The following is a 21300-nucleotide window of genomic DNA, read 5'->3' as shown; positions in this document are numbered from 1 at the left end:
ACGTTAAGAGACAGGAAGAGAGCGGTGTGGACCAGAGAACAAACGGGGATAGCCGATATTCTAGTTGACATTAAGCGGAAGAAATGGAGCTGGGCAGGCCATGTAGTGCGTAGGATGGATAACCGGTGGACCATTAGGGTTACAGAATGGATACCAAGAGAAGGGAAGCGCAGTCGAGGTCGGCAGAAAACCAGATGGGATGATGAAGTTAGGAAATTTGCAGGCGCAAGTTGGAATACGCTAGCGCAAGACAGGGGTAATTGGAGATCGCAGGGAGAGGCCTTCGTCCTGCAGTGGACATAAAATATAGGCTGCTGCTGCTGCTGCTGCTGCTGCTGCTGCTGCTGCTGCTGCTGCTGCTGCTGCTGCTGCTGCTGCTGCTGCTGCTGCTGCTGATGATGATGATGATGATGATGATGATGATCACGATGCAGACCTCCGCGTCTGTAGGCCTCTTGCAACAGAAGCATGCACCTTCAACTATAGAACAAAAAGCTAATCCTCGCAGCAGGCCCCTGAAACTGTCACCAAGCCAAGACCCTCCGAATAGATGTTCCCGTCTTTCAGCGCCCCGTAGCCGTATGCTTTTGATTTTCAGGAGAAAATGTTATTCGAAAATTACGAATGCAGAATTTTTTACTCGAACAAAAACTTGGAATTCTTCGATTATCATTGAAAACTTGGAGCACTCGCGTGCACCTATTTCTTTTGGCTATGTGCTCTTCGAACACGTTCTCGAGGCGATTGCTAAGAACGCTAAGTTCACACAAGAATGCGACGACGAGTGAAGCATCCTTGTAGTTGGCCTAGTTGGACCGTAGCTTGGTCTTGCGGTATTCAGTGCTCTTTGGCGCATCTATGCTATGGCACAAGTAGAGAGATTCGTGTGACATTTTCTGTCATCTCTGGATGCTGGGTCGTATTTTGTTTCTGCACAATATCCCTGTCCATTATTGTCATGATGTGCACGGGTACAGCGCTTGTTGACGAAGAAGATAACGACAAAGAATGGCAGCGGCCAGAGCGCTGCCAACAAGATTTGTCGAAGACGATGCGCAGCTGCGCACGTGGTTATAGGACAATCGAGCCATTGAACAGCCTCCTCGGTGGAAAAGAGCGCGGCAGACGAGGCGCGACCGACAATATGGTGTCCAGGGCGCGGGAGTAGAGTCCTGCCGAGTTTCTGGCCGAAGGTATCATCGAGCTCCTTCCTGCACCCCGTGGTTGGCGATAGCGCTTCCGGACGTTGCCTCCTCCTCACCTAAGCCCGACGCGCGCTACAGCACCGCCAACTGCCGCTGCTAGGTCTTGTTGTGTCTGGCGGTCCTTCGGGACACAGGAGGCCGGCGCCGACTCAGACGCGCCAACCTGGCGCCCCTTTCTCGCGGCCGAGAATTGTCACCTGGGACTGAGGGATTAGCAGTTGGTCTCCGGGCTACCTCATGCGTGGCTAAACGGCAGCGTCGCCCCTTGGTGCGGTCCCGTGAATTACCAGCGCCGCCCGAACCACGACGACGCTACGCCGACTGCTGCCTTTCGAGACAGCCACCGCCCTACCTGGTTCCGCGAACTGACCGCTATGGAGAGGCGAATCTTGAAAGGGGCCCGTGTCTGGCAATCCCGGGGGAACGACATCAACGTTCGGTTCCCAAGGTGTCAACCGCTGCCTGTGTTCGGGGGCGACCTAGCAAAATTGGAGGCGGAGCCCGGCGGGAAACGACGACACATCACGTGCGGGATATGGCCTCCTGATCAAAGACTGTCATTGGCTAAAGGAACTCAAGTGTATTCCCTCGTCGAGTGAAAGAGGGAAAGGGAAGGGATAAAACAGGGGACTTGAGAGTGTTGTGGTGACGGGAGAGACGCCTGACCATGCGAGAGGTTTGACCATGTAGAGCACGCTTGACGATGTAGAGCACGCTCGACCATGGAGAACGCTCGGAGATGTAAACGCTACTACATGCAATGATGTTAGCACGTAGACGGCTCCAATATCATGGAGCCCATCTTGTAATATACCATGTACAGTGTATATAAAACAGTTTTCTAATCTCCCTGGATAACTCCTCCTCTTGGCACCTGGCACGGCACCATACATGGAGCCTTCGTGGTCCCACGGACATCACCATTCGCAACAGTCTGCACCAGCGTTGGACCTCTCTGCTAGCATCTCAGCAAGTCCCTCATGTGCCCCTCGTCTGTACCATGACTCGATGACAGTTTTATTGCGGTAGTAAATATATGGACACTCCAGGCGCATGTCTGCCGTCGGCATCGCCGTGAGGTTCCGTATAAAGTCCACGGGCGATGAAATCATCGCCGTGTACCGTATGCTGTATGAGCCAGTGAAAGCGTGCGAGGGTGAGCCGGAGATCGCGGCTCAATCTCGCGCACGCAAGTGCGGGAAGGAAGCGCACCGTCTTCCAGTTGCGTGCAACGCTCCGTAGGGAGGGTAGGGAAGGGGGGGGGGGGGGGCGTTCTATACACCGCGTGCGCCCACCCGCCCGGGCAGCTGAATCTTGAAAGCCATCTGCGGCGGGGGCAGAGTCCTCCGTGCGCTGTTTTTTCGAGGCTTAGTTCGCCTTGATGCGAGCGGCGGCACGATGGTCAAATTGCTCGCAGCTGCTGCAGCGCTTACTCACTGCTGCGTTTGACAGCGAGTTGCCGCGGTCATCGAGTGAGATGCGTTCATGTTTGCTTGAGCGCGTGACACCATGCTTGTTAATTTAGTTAGTATGTCTATCTTTACAAGCTCATACGGCCGGTAGAACTACTATCCTGACATTGTATAGCTGTCCACTAATTTGCTATCGCAATCGATGCTTCGCTTTTTGGGTGAAACTGCGACTTTTTCATTACCCGTTATAGTGATATTTGAGCATTGGTGTTAACGTATAGCTTGTTTTCTATACCTTGTATTCCGCTGTTCTGTAAATATATTCTTTTTTGTTTTGTGTTTGCTGTGCATCTGTACAAACGGCCTCGTCTTTAATAGTTGTTTTCAAGTGCTTTGTTATAAAATGCATTCTAAACATGAACGGCTTCGCTTCGTGACAATTACGTTGATCTTAATCAGATCGAGTTTGTCTTCACAACCAGCATTATGGAGATGTAAACGAAGCATAGCTTTGGTAATTAACGGCACCAAGTCTACCACGGTAAAACTTGAGCATCTGCTGGCCCTTACAGCTTATTCGTGTTAGCTATCCTCTAGCTCCGCTGACAACTCATGGCCATCTCGTGTCATGTATGAGCTATACCGAGCCATAGTGAAGATCCCTACGTTACACTTCCGCAGAGGATGAGCCTTTTGAGAAAATGCAGTCTCAGACGTCGGATATGATAAAGCGCTAAAATGTTACAAGAAATTCGTGAAATGAAGTAGCCTTGGGCATCCATAGCAGCAAATTTTATACACTATAAACGAATAAGTCAGTCTGAGTGGTTAAACAGTTGCCTGGTTGTGAACCTCTGCTGAAATCCTGTCTTAATGGTGAAATGTTCTTACGTGCCATTATTTTAGAAAACTTAAAATGAGGTATCAATTCATATAATTACAGAGGTCACAGGGTCAATATAAAATGAATCAACTTAAACTCGCGGTTATCGTAAACGTTCCTGAGAACAGCGTTGTGTAATGAACAATGTTGTAATGAACAGAAATTAAACGTACGCGTAAAAATTCCGAGAAAGAAACATGCCGATCAATGCCCCATCATATAATTTATTACACTGAACTTGCAATTAAGAATTCTTACCTATGCACTTTGTCCCGTTGACACTATAGCCACGTTTGCAGCTGCAGTCCGTCCTTTTCCCGTCAAAGTAACAGTATTGGTCGCACCCTCCGTTGTCATCTTCGCAGTGATTTTTTGCTTGTGGCTGGCTGATATTGTGGACAGCTGAAAAACCTGAAAACAAAGGAGGAGGCATTAACCTGTAAAATGAGCTCGAAACACTCACACCACGACGAAAACGCGAGACAAACTATCTGTGTTTTGTTTGTTTGTTTGGTTTTGCTTTCGAGCGGCGACCATATGAAATATCTCGAATATATGTTCTGCACTGAAGCCTCGCTCGAACGCTATTCAAGCCACAATGAAGGCACGTAGTTCTTATCAAGCAGAATTTTTAGGGACATACTGATTGCGGAACAACGGACGTCAAACATAAGAACAGAGCAATTACATTCACGAGTTGCAGGGGCGTAACCAGAGGGGGGGGGGGGGGGGGGGGCTAATGGGGCTTCAGCTTCCCCCCCCCCGGAATTTTTTCGTGCTGGCATCCACCGGCGCCAGGAATCATTCTGTATTTTATCTACAATGTCTTTTTCATGCTGGAAAATACATTTTGGCACGAACATTGCCAACTCGGGCTGGATTTTGTCGCAACGCCCAAGCGCCTGGAGTCATAACGCAAGGAGCATCATGCGAGCATGAACTTTCAAGGACTTTTCGATAGCGAGCGGGCGCGTTGCGGCAACTCGCAGCGGCCTCGGAATCGATGGAGCGCGTGGATTTCAATTCCGAAACTTTATGGGTATAAAGTTCTCATAAACTTTTGACGTGAAAGGTGCACTGACATTTCTAAAGACGTGCTTTAGACTGTCAATTCTGGAACTTTATGGGTTTAATGTTCTTATAAACTTAGGCCCACATGCGCGCACTGGAGCCCTCGTATCCAAGCCGTTCCAAAAATGGAAGCACGCGCTCGCAGTCTTCCACACACACGAAAATACTAAATATCACCGTGACTGTCAGCTGGCAGGTGATAACTTTCTACAAACATTTTCAGGAAGCGCGTCCAATGTGATCGATCAGCTGTACCAGGGCAGGCAAAGTAAAATAAGAGAAATCAAGAAAGTTAACGGCCTATTATTGAGGCAGTTCTTTTTTGCGGGTGACAAGGTCTGGCTCTCCGTGGCCATAGGGACAGTGGTCATATGGATTTAAGCAAAGCCCCTGCGGAAAATGCTGGTATTTTCAGAGCACTTCTTCGCATGCGAGCTGATTCTGGAGATACATATCTGAAGAACCATTTGGAAAGTTGCCCCAGTAATTGCTAGTATTTAAGCCCATATGTACAAAACCAAATTATAGAAATTTGTGGTGAAATTATAAAAAGAAGCCTAGATGCAAAAGTAACCGCTGAAGGCTGCTTCTCCATACTTGCTGACGAAAAGACGGATATTGCTGGAATCGAGCAGCGTACTATTTGTGCAAGGTACCTAAACAAGGATGCCAACGACATCAAAGGAGTGCTTTTAGTAGCAACGGAATAAATGCCCTCTCTCATTGCGACGGCAGGTTCTATGTAAATGCCTACAAACTGCTGCAGATTCTAGTCACCCTTCCAGTGACCACTGCCAGCGCAGAGAGAATATTTTTTAACATGAGATTACTAAAAAACTACTTGCGCTCTGCAATGTCTGAGAAACGCATGGTTAGGCTGGCGCTTCTATACGCCCAGAGACGTTGGCATCAACGTGTCCGAAGTCATTGACCGCTTCGCTAAACTTCCCGGCCAAGTGAAGTAATTGTCCTTTAGATAGCGAAGCGGCAAATATCAATCCAAGTAAAAAGCTCTGTTCCTTCAGGTTCATAAACTCGTAATTATGAAAACGTATGACTGTTCATTAGCTTTTAAAACTGCAGAAAATTTCGCCGTTTATTCTAACAGTTAGCATCATGATAAAAATTACGAGGACATCAATAACCAATTTGACCTACCTTGCTCATTGTAAGCCCGGCCCACGCGGTGTTTCCCAACAAACACACTCGGATATTGGGTAGTTAAACTTGCCGCATCATCTGTGGCTTCCGTTTGGCCTTTTCTTTACTTTATAGGTGTACCTGCTTTTACTTCTTTTTTGAACCGAAGCGATTTCCTCCTTTAATTTTGGGTGCAGAATATTTGTTGCCACTCTGCAGGCAGTTAAGTTACACATTTTCGTACTGATTTCTGCATTATTGCTCTATTATTCTACCCATATGGTGCTGTCGCAACCGCTGCATGGCCCAAATACATATCACGATTTCTGCGATCGTAGTTTTGTTCTTGCCTGGATCGTCTATCTTTCTATGCGTAAAGCGTACTACCTGTGATTGCGCAACATGTTTATTTGTCTTGTTTGATGCATTATATACAGTTACGTTTGCTTAAATACGTACATTTATTCGAGACTTATACGTGTATTCAAATATCTTGTTGCGAGGTTTTATGTATGCAAGCAGAGAATTTTGTTTCCAGCGACACTTTTTTGCCCTTTATCAAGTTGTATCTTCGCATTTGTATATTCCATGCTGTCTTCGTATTTTTAATATATATTTTGTAGAACTCCTGCTTTTTATATATGTACTCACTGTTGCGACTATAATCTCGGTGTAATTACAATACACGACCGGCAACAGCTGGTCCTGCGCAATCTATTGCAACGAAGAACAGCATCATTGAGTTTTTTCCCTGGCCGTTGCATATGTACAAAAATGTAAACAAAGGTCTTGAATGACAAAGATTGATCAAAATATTTGTCCTCAACTTGTTCATTTCATGGCCTTTACGTTTTTAATATCAGCTGCATGTACTGCTTTGCTTGTTTCGAACTGGTATAGTTCGAAAGTTCGTCTGATATTTTCTTTACTTGTTAAATAGACAAAAAAAAATCGCGGAAGCATTGATATCAATTATTTCTACAACAATTTTTGGAACATACGAGTATATTCTTGTATGAAAAATACATATTTGACTTGACAGTGCGTAGCGTTTAATAATTCGTTTGCAGCATCTAATATACAATGGCATTGGCAATGACAATGCAGTGAATATTCATGTATTTGATCCCTCGACAAATCCTATAAGGAGGAGGCCGCGCTGCAAGGTGAGCCCCCCCCCCCCCCCCCCCGAACAAAATTTCTGGCTACGCCACTGACGAGTTGATATATATATATATATATATATATATATATATATATATATATATATATATTGTTACGTGGAAGCAGAGTAGGGAAACTGATTACAAAGTGTATTTACAAGGGGTAGCAAGCACTGACCAACATGGAAGCCAACCGACATCAAAACAAGGCACGTCGTCGTACCCAGATCAGCCAGGGGCCGCCATGGGCACGTCCCACTACATGGAAGTGTCAACATTATCTTCTTCGAATAGCACGCAGCACGACCCCTGGCTCCACCAAGGGCCCACAGCACAGGAAGAGTGGTGATGCTTAAGTCTCGAAACGTGGACGACGTGGCTAGTCAACGGAAGAGAATATGTAGTCGGACTGGCGGGGACAATCTCGTACGTGACGTCAGTCACTTGTCGAAGGACGCGGATGGGCCCGTGTAGCCAAGAATGAACTTTTCAGAAAGGCCCATACGTCGGGATGGGCTCCAAAGTAGCACCAGGGCACCCGGAGGAAAACGTTCGCAGTGGTGTGGCTGGTCATAAAGGCACTTAAGATTGTCTTGGGAAGCAGCAAGTCTACTATGGGCTATCTGCCACGCGTAATCAGCCATGGCGTCGCGTGCATATTCACTAGTCGAAGTTGCAGAAACAGGAAGAAATGTGTCCAACGGTAAAGTTGGTTCCAGCCCTAACATTGGAGCCCTAAAATGGAGAGTATCCAGCAGTGGGACGAATTATATGTGAACGTCACGTATGGCAGTGCAAGTTCCCAATCACGATGGTGAGCCGACACGTACTTGGAAAGCATGTCTGTTAAGGTCCGATCCAAGCGCTTGGTGAGCCCGTTCGTCTAGGGATGGTAGGACGTGGTGATCTTGTGCTGCGTGGAGCAGGAGCGCAGGATGCCGTCGATGACTTTCGAGAGGATGGTACGGCCTCGGTCAGTCAGCAATTGACGTGGGGCACCGTGTACATCACGGAGGAGAAAGTCCGCCACGTCTGTAGCACAGCTGGTCGTCAGCGCTCGTGTCAACATCATCTTCTCCGAATAGCACGTAGCAATATACATATATGTATATATAAAGCTCCGTGTTCCTCCCATCCCTGCATGGACGGGATGGCAGCAGGTGATAAAACACTGTCACTCGGCCGTCATCCCGCCCACGGGGGGTTCAGCGGGCTGCCTCCAGTGACCGAGTTTATGGCGGGAGTTTGGTCCTGGGTGCGCTCACGTCAGACAGGGCCTGGGGCATCGAGCAAAGATGCTGGGAAGGATGGGGATACGACCACTGGACATCTGGCGCTCTGGGATAATAGGAAAGAGCAATAAAGTCAATCCTGCATTGATGCAAGAATCACTTTCTGGTTTCATGGTGTGCACTTTCCTACGATGTGTTCAGCTTTTAGTGTAGCAACGTGCCACTTTCGTTAAAGCCAACTCGAACTTTAAGTGCTCTTTTCTTTTTATGTGTGTGTAAGTTTGTTGTTGTCCAGGCAAATATAAGTTGTCTTTGAATATCCCACAATCCCGCACTTTGCAAATGTCTCCCTTGCGCGACTTTAAAAAAAAAGAAAAACTCAGAAGCCGCCTCTTTCACAAAGGCCGATCAATCGTCCAAGAAACCGCGTGGCACCTCCATCGTCTGTGAAAGTTAAGGGTCGTTGAGTATCAAGTGCGTCAGATGAGGGATGATTTTTCTGGGGCCCGCACATTGGACTTGGCCAGACTGATATTGGGTCTCCTATGCAGAATAGAGACGCGTGCCGAGTGCACAAACATGCCCTCGGTGGAGTACACTCGCCAATTGCAGAAAAAAAGAGGGATTCAGTTACTGTTGTGAAGTTGGGGGGTCAAAGCGGTAACGAAGGTTCCATGGCTGTTGTCGCGCCAAGTGCCGAAAAAGGAAGAGGTCCAGAGAGGTGTCCAAGAGATGAGAAAAGGGTTTTATATACAAATGTACATGACATTTTACACCAAGGGCTCCATCATCCTTGGAGCCGTCTACATGCTAACGTCTTTGCATGTTCGAGCGCTTACATCTCCGAGCGTCTACACAACACTCAAGCCCCGCTTTTTATCAGTTCATTTCACCCTTTCACTCGTCGAGATATTTCACTGTGGTTCTTCTTGGCCAATCACAGTCATCGGCCGTTCGCAAAATCCCGCCCATCATGTGGCCGCCAGGGTTCATGGCCTCCAATGTTGCTCGATCGCCCCCGCATACCAGGCAACGGGTGGCAACTCAGGAACCAAACGTCAGCGCTGTTCCCACGGAAATGCTTGACGTTGGCCCTTCGCAAGAATGTGTGGGGCCCCTCCGTGACGGTCAGCTTATCAGGAGGGCGGCGGTTGTCGTCTCGCCCGTCAGTTCTTGGGCTGTCGAACAGCTGATTTAGTCGCCAGCTACCTGGCTTCGAGAAAACGACGAAGCGTGAACAACACTCCACAGCTGCACGTCTGCCGGTGAAGCGTCCCTTGTCCCGAGGGACCACCAGGCACAACATTGCACAGGCGTGCATTCATTCGCGTAGATAAAGGGCATTGGTGCGGATGGACGTCGTTGTCATGTTGAATGCAATGCAAGAGCTTGTTTAGTCCAGCAGCACACAATTGTAACACGAATTATGCGTAACCAGGAAAGCAGAACGCCCATGTCGGATTCGGTACGCAAATAACAGTAATTGGAAAGTGTTAATCAAAACTCGATGCTCAAGGCCAGCAAGGTGACCCCGGAGACTTTGAGCCCTTACAGACCACTGACGGGGAAATCCTTAGTTGCAAAATTGGTGGTAGAAGGGACAAGGTTACTATTACTCGGCTGATTAATACCAAATACCCAACATTGTTTCCACGGTATTCGGAACTTTCATAGATTTTTCGCTATGCGCGTTTTTACTCCGGCAAGCAATAGTAGGCAAAGTCCGACTAGAGCTGCCTAATAATAACTTATTGGTCTGTTTGTCTCTGAGAAGGAACTGTATCCACGTCTGTATCTAATGTTAAATAATATGCTTACTACAGAGAGCTTCGTTCTGTGATCAGAACAGCTCGAGCTCCAGCTCCTCGCTGACTCTCATTCTATCGCATTCTGAATCTCCGCGAGTCACCCTGTAGACGACAATTTGTGCTAAAGCTGTAGGCAGCTCTTTACTTTTCCTTTTGGCGAGGCTGCTGGCAGTGCAACATTTCCTGGAGTTGTGTCTGTACAGCCGCAGCCTTGTGACCACTGGAAATCATCAGGCCATGTTGCAGTACCAATGGTGACGTCACCGACAGCGTCTGGGAAATGTGGCACTGCTCCAGCGAAACGCCTGTGCTTTCGTTCATGTAGGTGCAGACCACGTGACGCGTCGAGCACTTTTTCGCCAGAATCAAACGGTGTGCTTATTCGTTTAACATACAGAAAGCCGTTTAACATACAGAAACTTACTGTTAAACGTTCTTTGGACTTTAGTCGTTTAGGGGGAGTCTACATTCACATTACAATGTGAATATTACTTGATTCTTCGGACCTTTAGAGTTTCCAATTAGGTGTGTGATATGCGTGTCATCGTTGCGATCAGATGACCTGACTAAAACATGCCTGGGAGTTGGAAGTCTATAAGCAGCACCTTGCGCTCTAGTCTTGAAGCTTGCCAGCGTATATAAGCGAAAGTATGGCTCAGAAGCTTTTTACTCACCTTCGGCATCGAGGCAGTGTGGGGGTTGCCCTGTCCATTTGCCGTTTTTGCAATGAATCACCGTAAATTTGTGTGCGTCGTGGTAGCCAAACTTGCACTGGTATGTCACGTAACCCGGTGTTTCTCTCAAGACAATCACAAGTCCTTCGCCGATTGGTTGTGGGATTCGGCAATCCTGACTGTCTTGTCGAGGCACAGATCTCCTTTTCACTTCAACACTGCAGTTTACTTTGTTGCCGTAAGGGCAGGCCGTCAGTGGCTGCGAGGGTGGCATAACTTTGGTAGAAACTCCCGGCTCAGATCCTGCAGGTATGGAAAAAGAAATGAAAATACCACATCGGTGAAACTATGTCTTTTTTTTTTCTCCGTAAATGTAACTATACTGCACAAGTGTTCAACAGGATGCATTTATATGCACTTCTGTCATCCTCGAAATTCATGCGGTTAGCGTAGCGAGAAGTCGTCTGCTGTATAATATAGGCATCCTTTTCTTGATTTGTTAGTTTGTGTTGCCCAGTGACAGCTCGTCTATGTGCATATTTCCTTTTTCGCAAACAATATACAACGCGCTAGTGCTGAAAGGTGCCAGCATGTTTCTTCTGTAGCGCTGCCATGCGGCTAACACGCCAGTACAGCTAGAACTGCAGGTAATTTACCACTCGTAAAAAGTATAGATAGGCCATGTTATTTGTAGCTGTCAGCCAAAACTGGTCGTTCACATTGGGGTGCATTTGTGAAGACGCTACGCATCACTACAGTCGCATGCTGTAAGGATTTTACTGCAATTAGCACGCTTTGGGAGCTTTACCCAGTTTGCAGTATGTTTGTCAGTCTGTTTGTTTGTATATAACTCAACTTTTGAACGCTAACTTTGGTCACTGCAAAGTCCACGGTCTAAGGGATAGATCTACGGACTGCTGTTCTGAGAGCACCGGGTTGGAAACCAGGACCAACTCGGGTCACTGAGTATGTGACGTAGCCCATGTGCCGCTCTTCTATGAAAAGAAAATTATTTAAAATTAATCCAGTACTGGGTGGAATTGAACCCGCGTCACAGGAGTTTCTTAAGTACCGCAGCCATTCATCTTGAAGACATCCCGAGCATCTTACGGTGGCGCAGCATTTCCACTGGCGCGCGCGCGAGAGAGGAGCTCGTGACTTCCCGTGCCTCGTCAAGCTCTTTAGTAGACACTCTGCACTTGTGCATATCACAACTCCGTCTATGTCTCGTTGCTTTCATCATTATAATCACCACAATAACCATAATAATAATCGTAACACATAAACCATATCCTAATTAAGTAAAGACCTATCACAAAAATCAGTGCTAATCGCATTAAAGTCGTTGATAATATCCTTAGGATGGATGCACAACCAATTTGCACGCCTCATTTTGAAAGCTCCTTCCTATGTTAGGAGATACCAAGTTGTCGCGACTCATTCGCACGGCAGTAGCATCCACTCGAACCACTTTCCTGTTTAGCCGTGGTCGTTTCAAACGTATTCGCCTCGAACACAGACAATCACCGTGCATCGGTTTATCTTGCATTTCAATTCGTCAGCATTTTGTCCGCCTTTGCGAAGGCCATATTGCAGTGCCGACATTAAAAGCAGGCATTATAGAGAAACAAATAAGTAAATAGACTGCAAACTTCAAAATCAAACAATCAGGACGACAACAAGGCGCGATAGCAAATCAAAGATAATTAATTATTGGCTGTGGTAGCATTCTTGAATCCGCAAAATAAATGCTGGCTTAGAAGTCGCAGCTTGTATACGTACATCTCAGCAAAAGGGGGGCAATACAAGAAAATCAATGTCGCGCGCTCAAGGGAGGAAAGCGGGGAGGGAAGGGGGCGGCGTTCTACTCCGGCAGCAACTGCGTCCTTTGTGCGACCACGCGCACCCTATCTTGCAGGTGATCTGCAGACAGCTTATACCTTTGTGCGTGCTGTGTTCTCGCCGCTCAGTTTCCGTTGAAGCACGAACTTCGCTCGCTAATGTCGCCGCGCTTTCTCACGCCTGCGTTTTGACAGCGAGTGTCCGCGGTCATCGAGTGAGACGTGCTCATGTTGGCTTCTGCGCGCGTGACACCTATGTTTACAAGTTTATACGGCCGATAAGACTACTATTCTTACTTCGTATAGCTGTCTACTAATTTGCTGTCGCAATCAATGATTCGCATTTCGGGCGAAACGGTGACTTTTTTGTTAGATTGCGAGATGCAGCTGCTAACTGTTTTATGCATGGTGTGATTTATTTGCATATGTGCGCAGACTCCTCAAAATTCTATTCAGCCTGGCTCACGCTGATTCACTCAGCCGAGCTTGCTCCGACTCATGTTCACCAAAATTCTACTCAGCCAGGTTCACAGGAACTCAGCCTCATGGGTTGGTCCAAGTCTTAGCCGAGTCTTGAGTGAGTTCAACGACCTCTGTATACATTACACTGACATTAAAGTCGTGCCCTCTGCTCTGCATAAGCAAACATTGCATAGGGAATATTTCACGCAAGCATTTCATGAAAAATAATGACAATTGTACACGTTAATTGCACGCGCTTGTTCCTAATAGGAAACTCTGACGTATATGAATAAATAAAAAATATTGGCAGAGGCACCTAAAACTGCTTACGTGTGGGAATGCAAGAGCACCCTTTGGTGTAATGTTTGCGATTGATGCATTCGACATGCATTAAAGTTATTTCTGCTGATTCGGTGTTCGCGTATACGTTAGCCACAGACCGGGAACATTCGAAGCATTTTGCTGCAGAACGCTGAATTTTATTTCAAGCTGTGCGATCCTATATGTCTAATGGTAGGTCTGTCGTGATTATGTCGTCATCTTATGTCATCATCAGAGTGGGCATGTGAGTAGCAATCGTTGCACAATACCTCATGCGCAACTTTCTTGTGCTCCGCAGATTTTGCTGATGCTGGCCCTTGTTTCACCTTCTGCGCCCATCCATATCTGCCCGTCCGTGGGCGGCTGCGTCGATGTTGTCCGAGATCGTCAAGAACTCGTCACCCGCACGCGTGGTCTGCATAACTTTCCGTCCTTCCTGGATGTGCCGCTAGGCGGACACCTCATCGCTTCCAGAGCGACGGCACCGGCTGAATTACCGCCCTTTCCCAGCCCCCCTGTGTTGGGGGCTGCTAAGCACGAGGTCGCGGGATCGAATTCCGGTGACGGCGGCTGCATTTCGATGGGGGCGAAATGAGAAAACACCCGTATACTTAGATTTAGGTGCACGTTAAAGAACCCCAGGTGGTCCAAATTTCCGGAGTCCCTCACTAGGGCGTGCTTCATAATCAGATCGTGGTTTTGGCACATAAAACCCCACAATTTATTTTTTTTTCTTTCCCAACCCCTTCAAAAAACACTTAAACTTGCAATCGGCCGCGCAACGCTTGAAACAGCGAAGCTGGGCGATCGAAGCCCAGCATTTTCCGGAAATATGCGCTAACTTTTCTTCTTATTACTTATGATGATGATAATTTCTTTTCGCGCGTCTCGGACTTATGGCTATAGTGCCTAGAATATACTTGGCACTATATTATGGCCGTCACTGCGCGTTGCATAGCGCAGCTTGCAACACCGAGACCGCGTTTCAGGAGACCCGCTCCGTGAATGCGTCTCTCTCTCATAGTGCGCAAAACCTCTTCACCTCGCAGAGCACGAGCGTACGAACGCGCCAGCTGTGGACAAAGACGACGACGCTCGAACGCAATCATATGGTTTGCATAAATGCATGCTCTGCAAGCATGGCTGTATCGCCTAGTGGTTATGACGCTCGCCTTAGGACCGGGGGTACGCGTGTGCTCGAATCCCGCTTCGGCAAGAACGTTTATTTTCGTTTCTTTCTTGGTAGTGTCTTGATACGCACCACAAGTTACAGCTGACTTAAACAGCTTCGCTGTTAAAAGCAGCTTGCTGATGAGCGACTCCTTCAGTGGGCATATGAGCAGCAATCGTTGCACAATGTCTCATGCGCAACTTTCTTCGCTCCGTATGTGCGTACCACTCTGGCTCTGTATGCTAAACGGAGTGACAATCGCTCCCCTTTGCTGCTCCCATGTCCACTTGTCTTGCATGCTACTGTGTGTGATTGCCTCGACTTAGTGCTGTTGTTGTTGCAATGCGGTGATGTCTAGAAAACCGGGGCCCCCAAAGGTGCTGAAGTCACCTCAGGATGCCTCGACTAGTGTTTCCGAACCCCATTCTGATCAGATGAGCACCGTCTTATCAATGCTTAGAGACGGTGACCACAGTCGAGCTTGCTAAAGGTCAGCCAGAGCTGAAATCGGATATGGAGGTTGTGAAAACTAGCCAAAACGCAATTGAAAGCAAGCTAACTGATATTTTCGCCGCCTTCAATCACTTGAAAGTAAATCTGATGCACTTGGAGGACAGATCAAGGCGTAGTAACTTGATCTTTTACGGCATACCCGATTCCCACGAATCATGGCTGCAAGCTGAACAGAAAGCTCTGGACGCTTTTGTCGTCTGGCGTCTGGACGCTTTGGGGCCGGGCCGGGCCCGTTTTTTCACGGGCTCGGACGGGCTCGGGCACGGCGTGTGCTTTTTATTGCGATAGCAATTATATGGACACTCAAAAGCAGATTTCTGCCGTCGGCGTCGCCGTCGCCGTCGCCGTCGCCGTCGCCGTGAGGTTCCGTATGACGTCATTTGGAGAAGAAATCGTCGCCGCGCGCCGAACGCTGTATGTGCGAGTGAAAGGGCGCGGGGGGCGCGTCTTTCACGGGGAGTGAACGCACGGCGGAGAACAAACGCGCGTTCTGCGCCGTGCTCGCTTAAGGGCTGCAGAAGTAGGCGTCTCTGTTCTCCTTCACAATCACCATGTATGTAGAGCAAACGCGCCTTCTTCCAACGAGCGAGAGGCCGTGGGGGAGGGGGAGGGAAGGGAGGCGACGTTTAGCTGCGGCACGCAGTGCCTATTTTTGGCGCTGAGCCGTGCTCCCTCAAGGGCTGCAGAAGATAGCGCCAACCTTTCCCTTTCCCTCAAGAACCACTTACCAGTGCCTATTTATATCAGAGGCTCCGGCAACAGTCACCAACGCCGCACGCATTTTGAGCGAACGCGGGCAAAACGCCGATGGCGTCGACAACAGTTCTGCGTGTTGTTCCTACCAAAGCCGCTCACCTTACTTCGTATGACATTGCTGTGTTGCTATCGCATTCATTGCTTCGCCCTTAGGGCGAAACTGTGACATTTTTGACCCGGGCTCCGGCCGGGCTCGGGTTTTTTGATGCGGGCCCGGGCCGGATTCGGGCTTTCTGGTGGTGCGAATGTGACGTGCAGCGAGTTATTCTCGGGCGTCTCAACTCTGAAAAACATGTATTTCGCGGTCTCGAGCCGGGTTCTGGCCAGTTTCGAGCCGGGCTCGGGCCGGGCTCGGGCCTAAGGTAAAGGGGTGGCGGGCCGGGCTGGGCGGGTAACGTAGATTATTTCCGGGCCCGGGTCGGGCCCGGGTCTCGCCATAAAAGTTTTGATCGGGCTCGGGTGGGTAGCCCAATGTAAAAACGGGCCCGGGCCGGGCCGAGGCTGAAAAAAATCGGCCCGTGCAGTGCTCTAGTCAGGGCTATGTCACTCCCTCCCTCCCTCCGCCGTGCGGCGTCCACACCCCCTAGTGCGCATGCGCATCCTCCCCCCCCTCCTCTTCTCTCCTTGTCTCATCTCCTCCCCTCTCGACATTCTTCCTCTCCTCTCCGATGCTCCTCTCCTCTCCACATTGCGCAACGAATGGCCCCACCTGCGGCTCCGCGCGCGATAATGCGAAGCAGCTTAGGTTAGAGGCGCGACGGTAGGCGCCCCAGAGGCACCGGCAACAGTCATCAACGCCGCGCGCGTTCGGTGCGAACGCGGGTAAAACGCCGACGGCGTCGACAACAGTTCTGCGCGTTGCTGGTGCTGCTGCATGTCCAAGTTTATACAGCTGATGAAACTACCTTGAGTCGACCCCATGGCTGCTTCGCATACTACTCAGGGTTCCCCTATGAGAAGATGGTGTAATTTTTTTTTCAAACACGAAGTGCCGCCCGGTTATAATGAAACTATCAAACTTTAAAATTATGGAGAGCTTACTTTCGTCGCGCAGCAAGCTGGAAGGTATCTGATGGCTTCTCGCCTGCGACAAGGCTCGCTAGGAAAAAACTTGTCCACTTTGGCAGAAACCAGCCTGATTCGCCCTCATTTAAACTACGTTTTAACAAGCTTTTCATTTATAGGTTATGTTTCATGTATGCTCCAACAAGTGACAGCAGGTTAAAAGTGCTGTTCCAGATCACGCACGCGTACCTGACAATCAGCGTAATCACCCTGCTACGTAGGAACGCGCGAGGGTGAACCTTTAACAGCACAAGCCTCAGTGCTTGTTGCTAACGCTAGGAGTGTGATTGGCAAGCGCGAGGCACTTGACTCGCTCGTCGATAGCTGTGATGCTGGTATTATTGCATTAACCGAAACGTGGCGATAACCTCAAGCGCAACATTGTGAAATCTTCGACCTTTCTCGTTCCGTTGCGATCACACTGCTCACCAAGGCGGAGTCGTACTGCTCGCTATTTCAATGTCCCTGCAGTGTCATCAAGTCCACATTCACTGTAACCTGGAAGTTGTGTGTGCTTGCGTTGATATCGGTCATCGTAAAATTACGATCGTTGTTTGCTCCGTCCTCCTTCCTACCCACCCATTTTCACCGCTGAGCTTCACGATGTGCTCTACACTCTTACTTTGTGGCACCCTTCAAACCCCATTATATTATTGGGGGATTTCAACTTCCCAACACATGCTGGACTGCTGATACTCCGCGCTGCTATCCATTATCTTCCCAAAGCAATGACTTTCTTGATCTCTGCTCTTTATTCTCCCTATCACAATTAGTATTGGAACCAACAAGGATCTCAGCCAGCGCTGCTAACATCCTTGACTTAATCTTATGCTCTCATCCTGAAGTGGTTACCAATGTTTTATGCTTACCGGGCTTAAGCGATCACCTGGGTCCTTCGTTCAGCATACTGTCTCCTGTGTTAAATCCAGTTGTTAAAAAAAGTAATTTATCCCTATGACAGGGCAAAATTTGACGAAATTAATATTGAGCAAGCTAACTTTCTTGATTCTTTCTGAAGCCAATTTGTTGATCGCACTGTTGATAACTGGATCGTTATCAAAAATACAATATATGAGCTCACCGATAAGTTTATTCCGTCAAGTGTAGTATCATACAATGTTAAGAAGCCCTGGTTCAACTCGCAGTTAAAAATGCTTTCCAATCGGAAAAAACGACTGTATCGAATGGCAAGTAAAAGTGCACTGGCTTCGAAATGGGATGCTTATAAGGAGGCAAACGATACCTACATAGAGGCTATAAAACTTGCCAAAAAGGTCCTCCACGTACACACATTGCCCACAATGCTTGCGAATGACCCCAAAAAATTTTGGTGTGTTGTTAACCCTCAAAAGATAATTCGGTCACGCTGATCGATTCCAATGGTTCACCGGTACCCGATGATGTATGTCCCCGTGTAGTTAATTCTGTATTTTGTGACAACTTTGTCGCATGTACTGATCCTGTGCTTCCAACTTTTGAGTGTTACAATTACCCAGCTATCGATTTTATAATCATTGAAACTCCTGGGGTCGGAAATGTAATTAAAGGTCTGAAGTTGCTGATTTGATTAACGCAAAATTTCTGAAAATACTGTTGTTTATTCATCTGTTCTAATTTCAAGAATTTTTCAGCAATCTTTAGACTTGGCAGCAGCGAAGGCAGCGCAAGCAAGCTGTTCTAAGCACGCTGTGTACAATTGCAGATTCCAGTTGACACGCGTGGTCTGGACTACTGGAAAGGCGCCGCTGACGAAGCGCCAGGCAGTCGACGACGCGCTCACCAGGAGACGCCACCCGGCTATCGCTACAAAACCGCCCACGCCGCGGCTGGATCTTCACTTGGCAGCAGCGAAGGCAGCGCAAGCAAGCTGTTCTAAGCACGCTGTGTACAATTGCAGATTCCAGTTGACACGCGTGGTCTGGACTACTGGAAAGGCGCCGCTGACGAAGCGCCAGGCAGTCGACGACGCGCTCACCAGGAGACGCCACCCGGCTATCGCTACAAAACCGCCCACGCCGCGGCTGGATCTTCACTTGGCAGCAGCGAAGGCAGCGCAAGCAAGCTGTTCTAAGCACGCTGTGTACAATTGCAGGTTGGCACTTTTGTTGTGTTCTCCGTGTTTTTTATTGAAATCTTTTATGTAAGTTTTATCCGCTGCCTGTGTTGCTGCCAAGCTTGTTTTAGCGTGCTAACGGTCATTTTGTATTTATTTTATCCTCTTGACTGGAACAATGTCTCAAACTGACGACATTCGAGAAGAGCTAAGGAAGGAATTTCGCGAGTACAAGACAAAAATGGAGCGTGACCTGAGGAAAGAAATCAGAGATCACCAGAAAAGCTTGGAATTCATGAATACGGAGCTTGAGAATGTAAAACAGCAGCAGAAAGAGCTAGAGAAGGAAAACAAGAAACTCAAAGAAAGTAACGCAAAGCTAGTTGATGAGGTGGAAGTTCTCAAAAAGCAGAGCAGTGAACATGAACAGAGAATCACAGCAGCGGAGCAATATTCACGAAACTCTAACCTTGAAATTAAGGGGCTACCCCAGGCAAAGGCCGAAAGCCTTCCTAAGACTCTTCATCGAATTGGTGAACTTCTAAGTGAACCAATATCGGAAAAGGATATAGAAGTGTGCCACCGAGTGGCTACGAAGCATTCAAGGGAGCTTCCCAACATTGTTGTGCAGTTTAAGAGCCGTGCGAAGCGAGACGCTGTGCTACAGAAAGCAAAAAGAGCACGCATAACAACGCAAGATTTCGGTTGCTCGCCAGGAAAGCCAGTGTTTATAAATGAACATCTAAGCCCAGCCATGAAGCAACTACTGGGCATGGCAATTGCGAAAAAGAAAGCCCAGAACTGGCGTTTCGTCTGGACGAGAGGCGGAAAGGTTCTAGCTCGAAAGGATGAGTCTTCATCCATAGTGCGCATCCGTACTGCGCAGGACGTCGATAAGATAGAGTGATTATTGCTGTTTACAAGTTCGTGGTTCCTTCGGTGTGGAAATGGCTGTCTCACCGCCTCATGTAAATAACTTATATAATAGCCACCAAAATATCATTTTAACTTGCTTCCATTTAAACATTCGTTCAGCCAGTCGCAAAGAAGATGAGTTGACAGTGCTTTTTGATTCATTTGCCTTTAAATTTGATTTAATCATGCTTACTGAGACATGGTATAGGTCAAGTACTGAGATATATCAGCTTGATGGCTACCATAGTTTCTTCCTAAACAGAGCGAGTAGGCAGGGTGGTGGCCTGGTCATTTTGGCGAAACATGAACAGAAATGCCAGCTTCTTCCTGAGTTTTCTGTCATAACTAAAGATTTCGAGTGCCTATGCTTATTATCGAACAGTCACGTTTACTGCGTAATGTATCGCCCACCTGACGGTCATGTAGCTCTCTTTATTGACTATGTTGATAAGCTATTGAATTTTACAAATGAAAACAAATACAAGGTGATCATCGGAGGTGATATTAACATCGACTTATTAAAACGTTCTGCTGATCAAGCAACGCTTTTGTGTACTGTGGAATCAAACGGTCATACCGTTTTAATAAATTCCGCTACGCGTGTTACTGCCCGTACAGAATCGCTCATTGATGTCTTTATTACGAATCTAAATATTAACAGTGCTTTATCAGGAGTGTTGCATTCCGGTATCAGTGACCACTTTCCCATTTATTTACTCGTTCAAGGAACAGACACACCAACTCACCCAGAACCAGATCCGATAGTAACAATTCAGAATATCACGTCGCACACGCTGGATGCCTTTTTTTTACGACTTAAAATTGAAACATGGGACGAAGTAACGCGGGCCGAAACAGCCGATAAGGCTTATGAGGCATTTATCTGCACATTCAAACGTATTTACCACGAGTGCTTCACCGAAATTTCCTGGATAAGAAAACGTGGCAAAGGCCGTAAGCCATGGATAACTCGTGAATGTCGGAAAAGAATAAAGCAAAAAAACGAAATTATTCAAAAAATTTCTCAAGACAAAGTCAATCACGGACCTAGAAAATTTTAAGCAGTACCGCAATAAGTTAACGTCTTTTCTCAGGAGCGAGAAAAGTAGGTATCTACACGCCCTATTTCAACAGGAATGCTATGATAAAGCAGGAAATGTTTGGAAACAGTTAAACAAATTACTAAACCGTACGAAATCACCGACGGCTGTTGATGACATCACAATTAACGGTCATCGTATACAAGGTTTAGAGCTTGCTGAAAAGTTTAATAATTTCTTTAAGGATGCCGTTAGCACTGGCCAAAGCGACTGCTTCACAGCGTACAACATTGACAGAAACAGCCACAGTATATATTTAAGGCCAACAGATGAAATTGAAATACGGGACATTTACACCTCACTGAAAAATAGCAGGGCACGTGACGTTGACAACTTACAAATTGGACCAGTAAAGTATGTGCTTGACATAATAGCTCCTCTGCTTGCACATATATATAACCTTGTGTTATCAACGGGGTGTTTCCCCAAGCTTATGCAGATTTCTAAAGTCATTGTTTTACATAAAAAGGGCAATAAGAATGAATTGTCTAACTACAGACCAATTTCCGTTTTGC

At 47.5% G+C, this 21300-nt stretch overlaps 1 protein-coding gene across 1 annotated transcript in view; it reads right to left on the bottom strand.

Moving 5' to 3' along the window:
* LOC119448056 (fibrillin-1-like) overlaps nucleotides 1-21300 on the bottom strand; it is a 176793-nt gene that overhangs the window by 138493 nt on the left and 17000 nt on the right. The window contains exons 3-4 of the mRNA XM_037711550.2: nucleotides 10589-10891; nucleotides 3759-3911 (exon numbers count right to left, since the gene is read on the bottom strand). Of these exons, the coding sequence (XP_037567478.1) occupies nucleotides 3759-3911; nucleotides 10589-10891 (456 nt within the window). The remainder of the gene's footprint in view (nucleotides 1-3758; nucleotides 3912-10588; nucleotides 10892-21300) is intronic.

Source organism: Dermacentor silvarum, chromosome 4 (genome assembly GCF_013339745.2).
Source record: "Dermacentor silvarum isolate Dsil-2018 chromosome 4, BIME_Dsil_1.4, whole genome shotgun sequence".
Taxonomy (NCBI): Eukaryota; Metazoa; Arthropoda; class Arachnida; order Ixodida; family Ixodidae; genus Dermacentor; species Dermacentor silvarum.
This window is presented reverse-complemented; position numbering and strand designations above follow the sequence as displayed.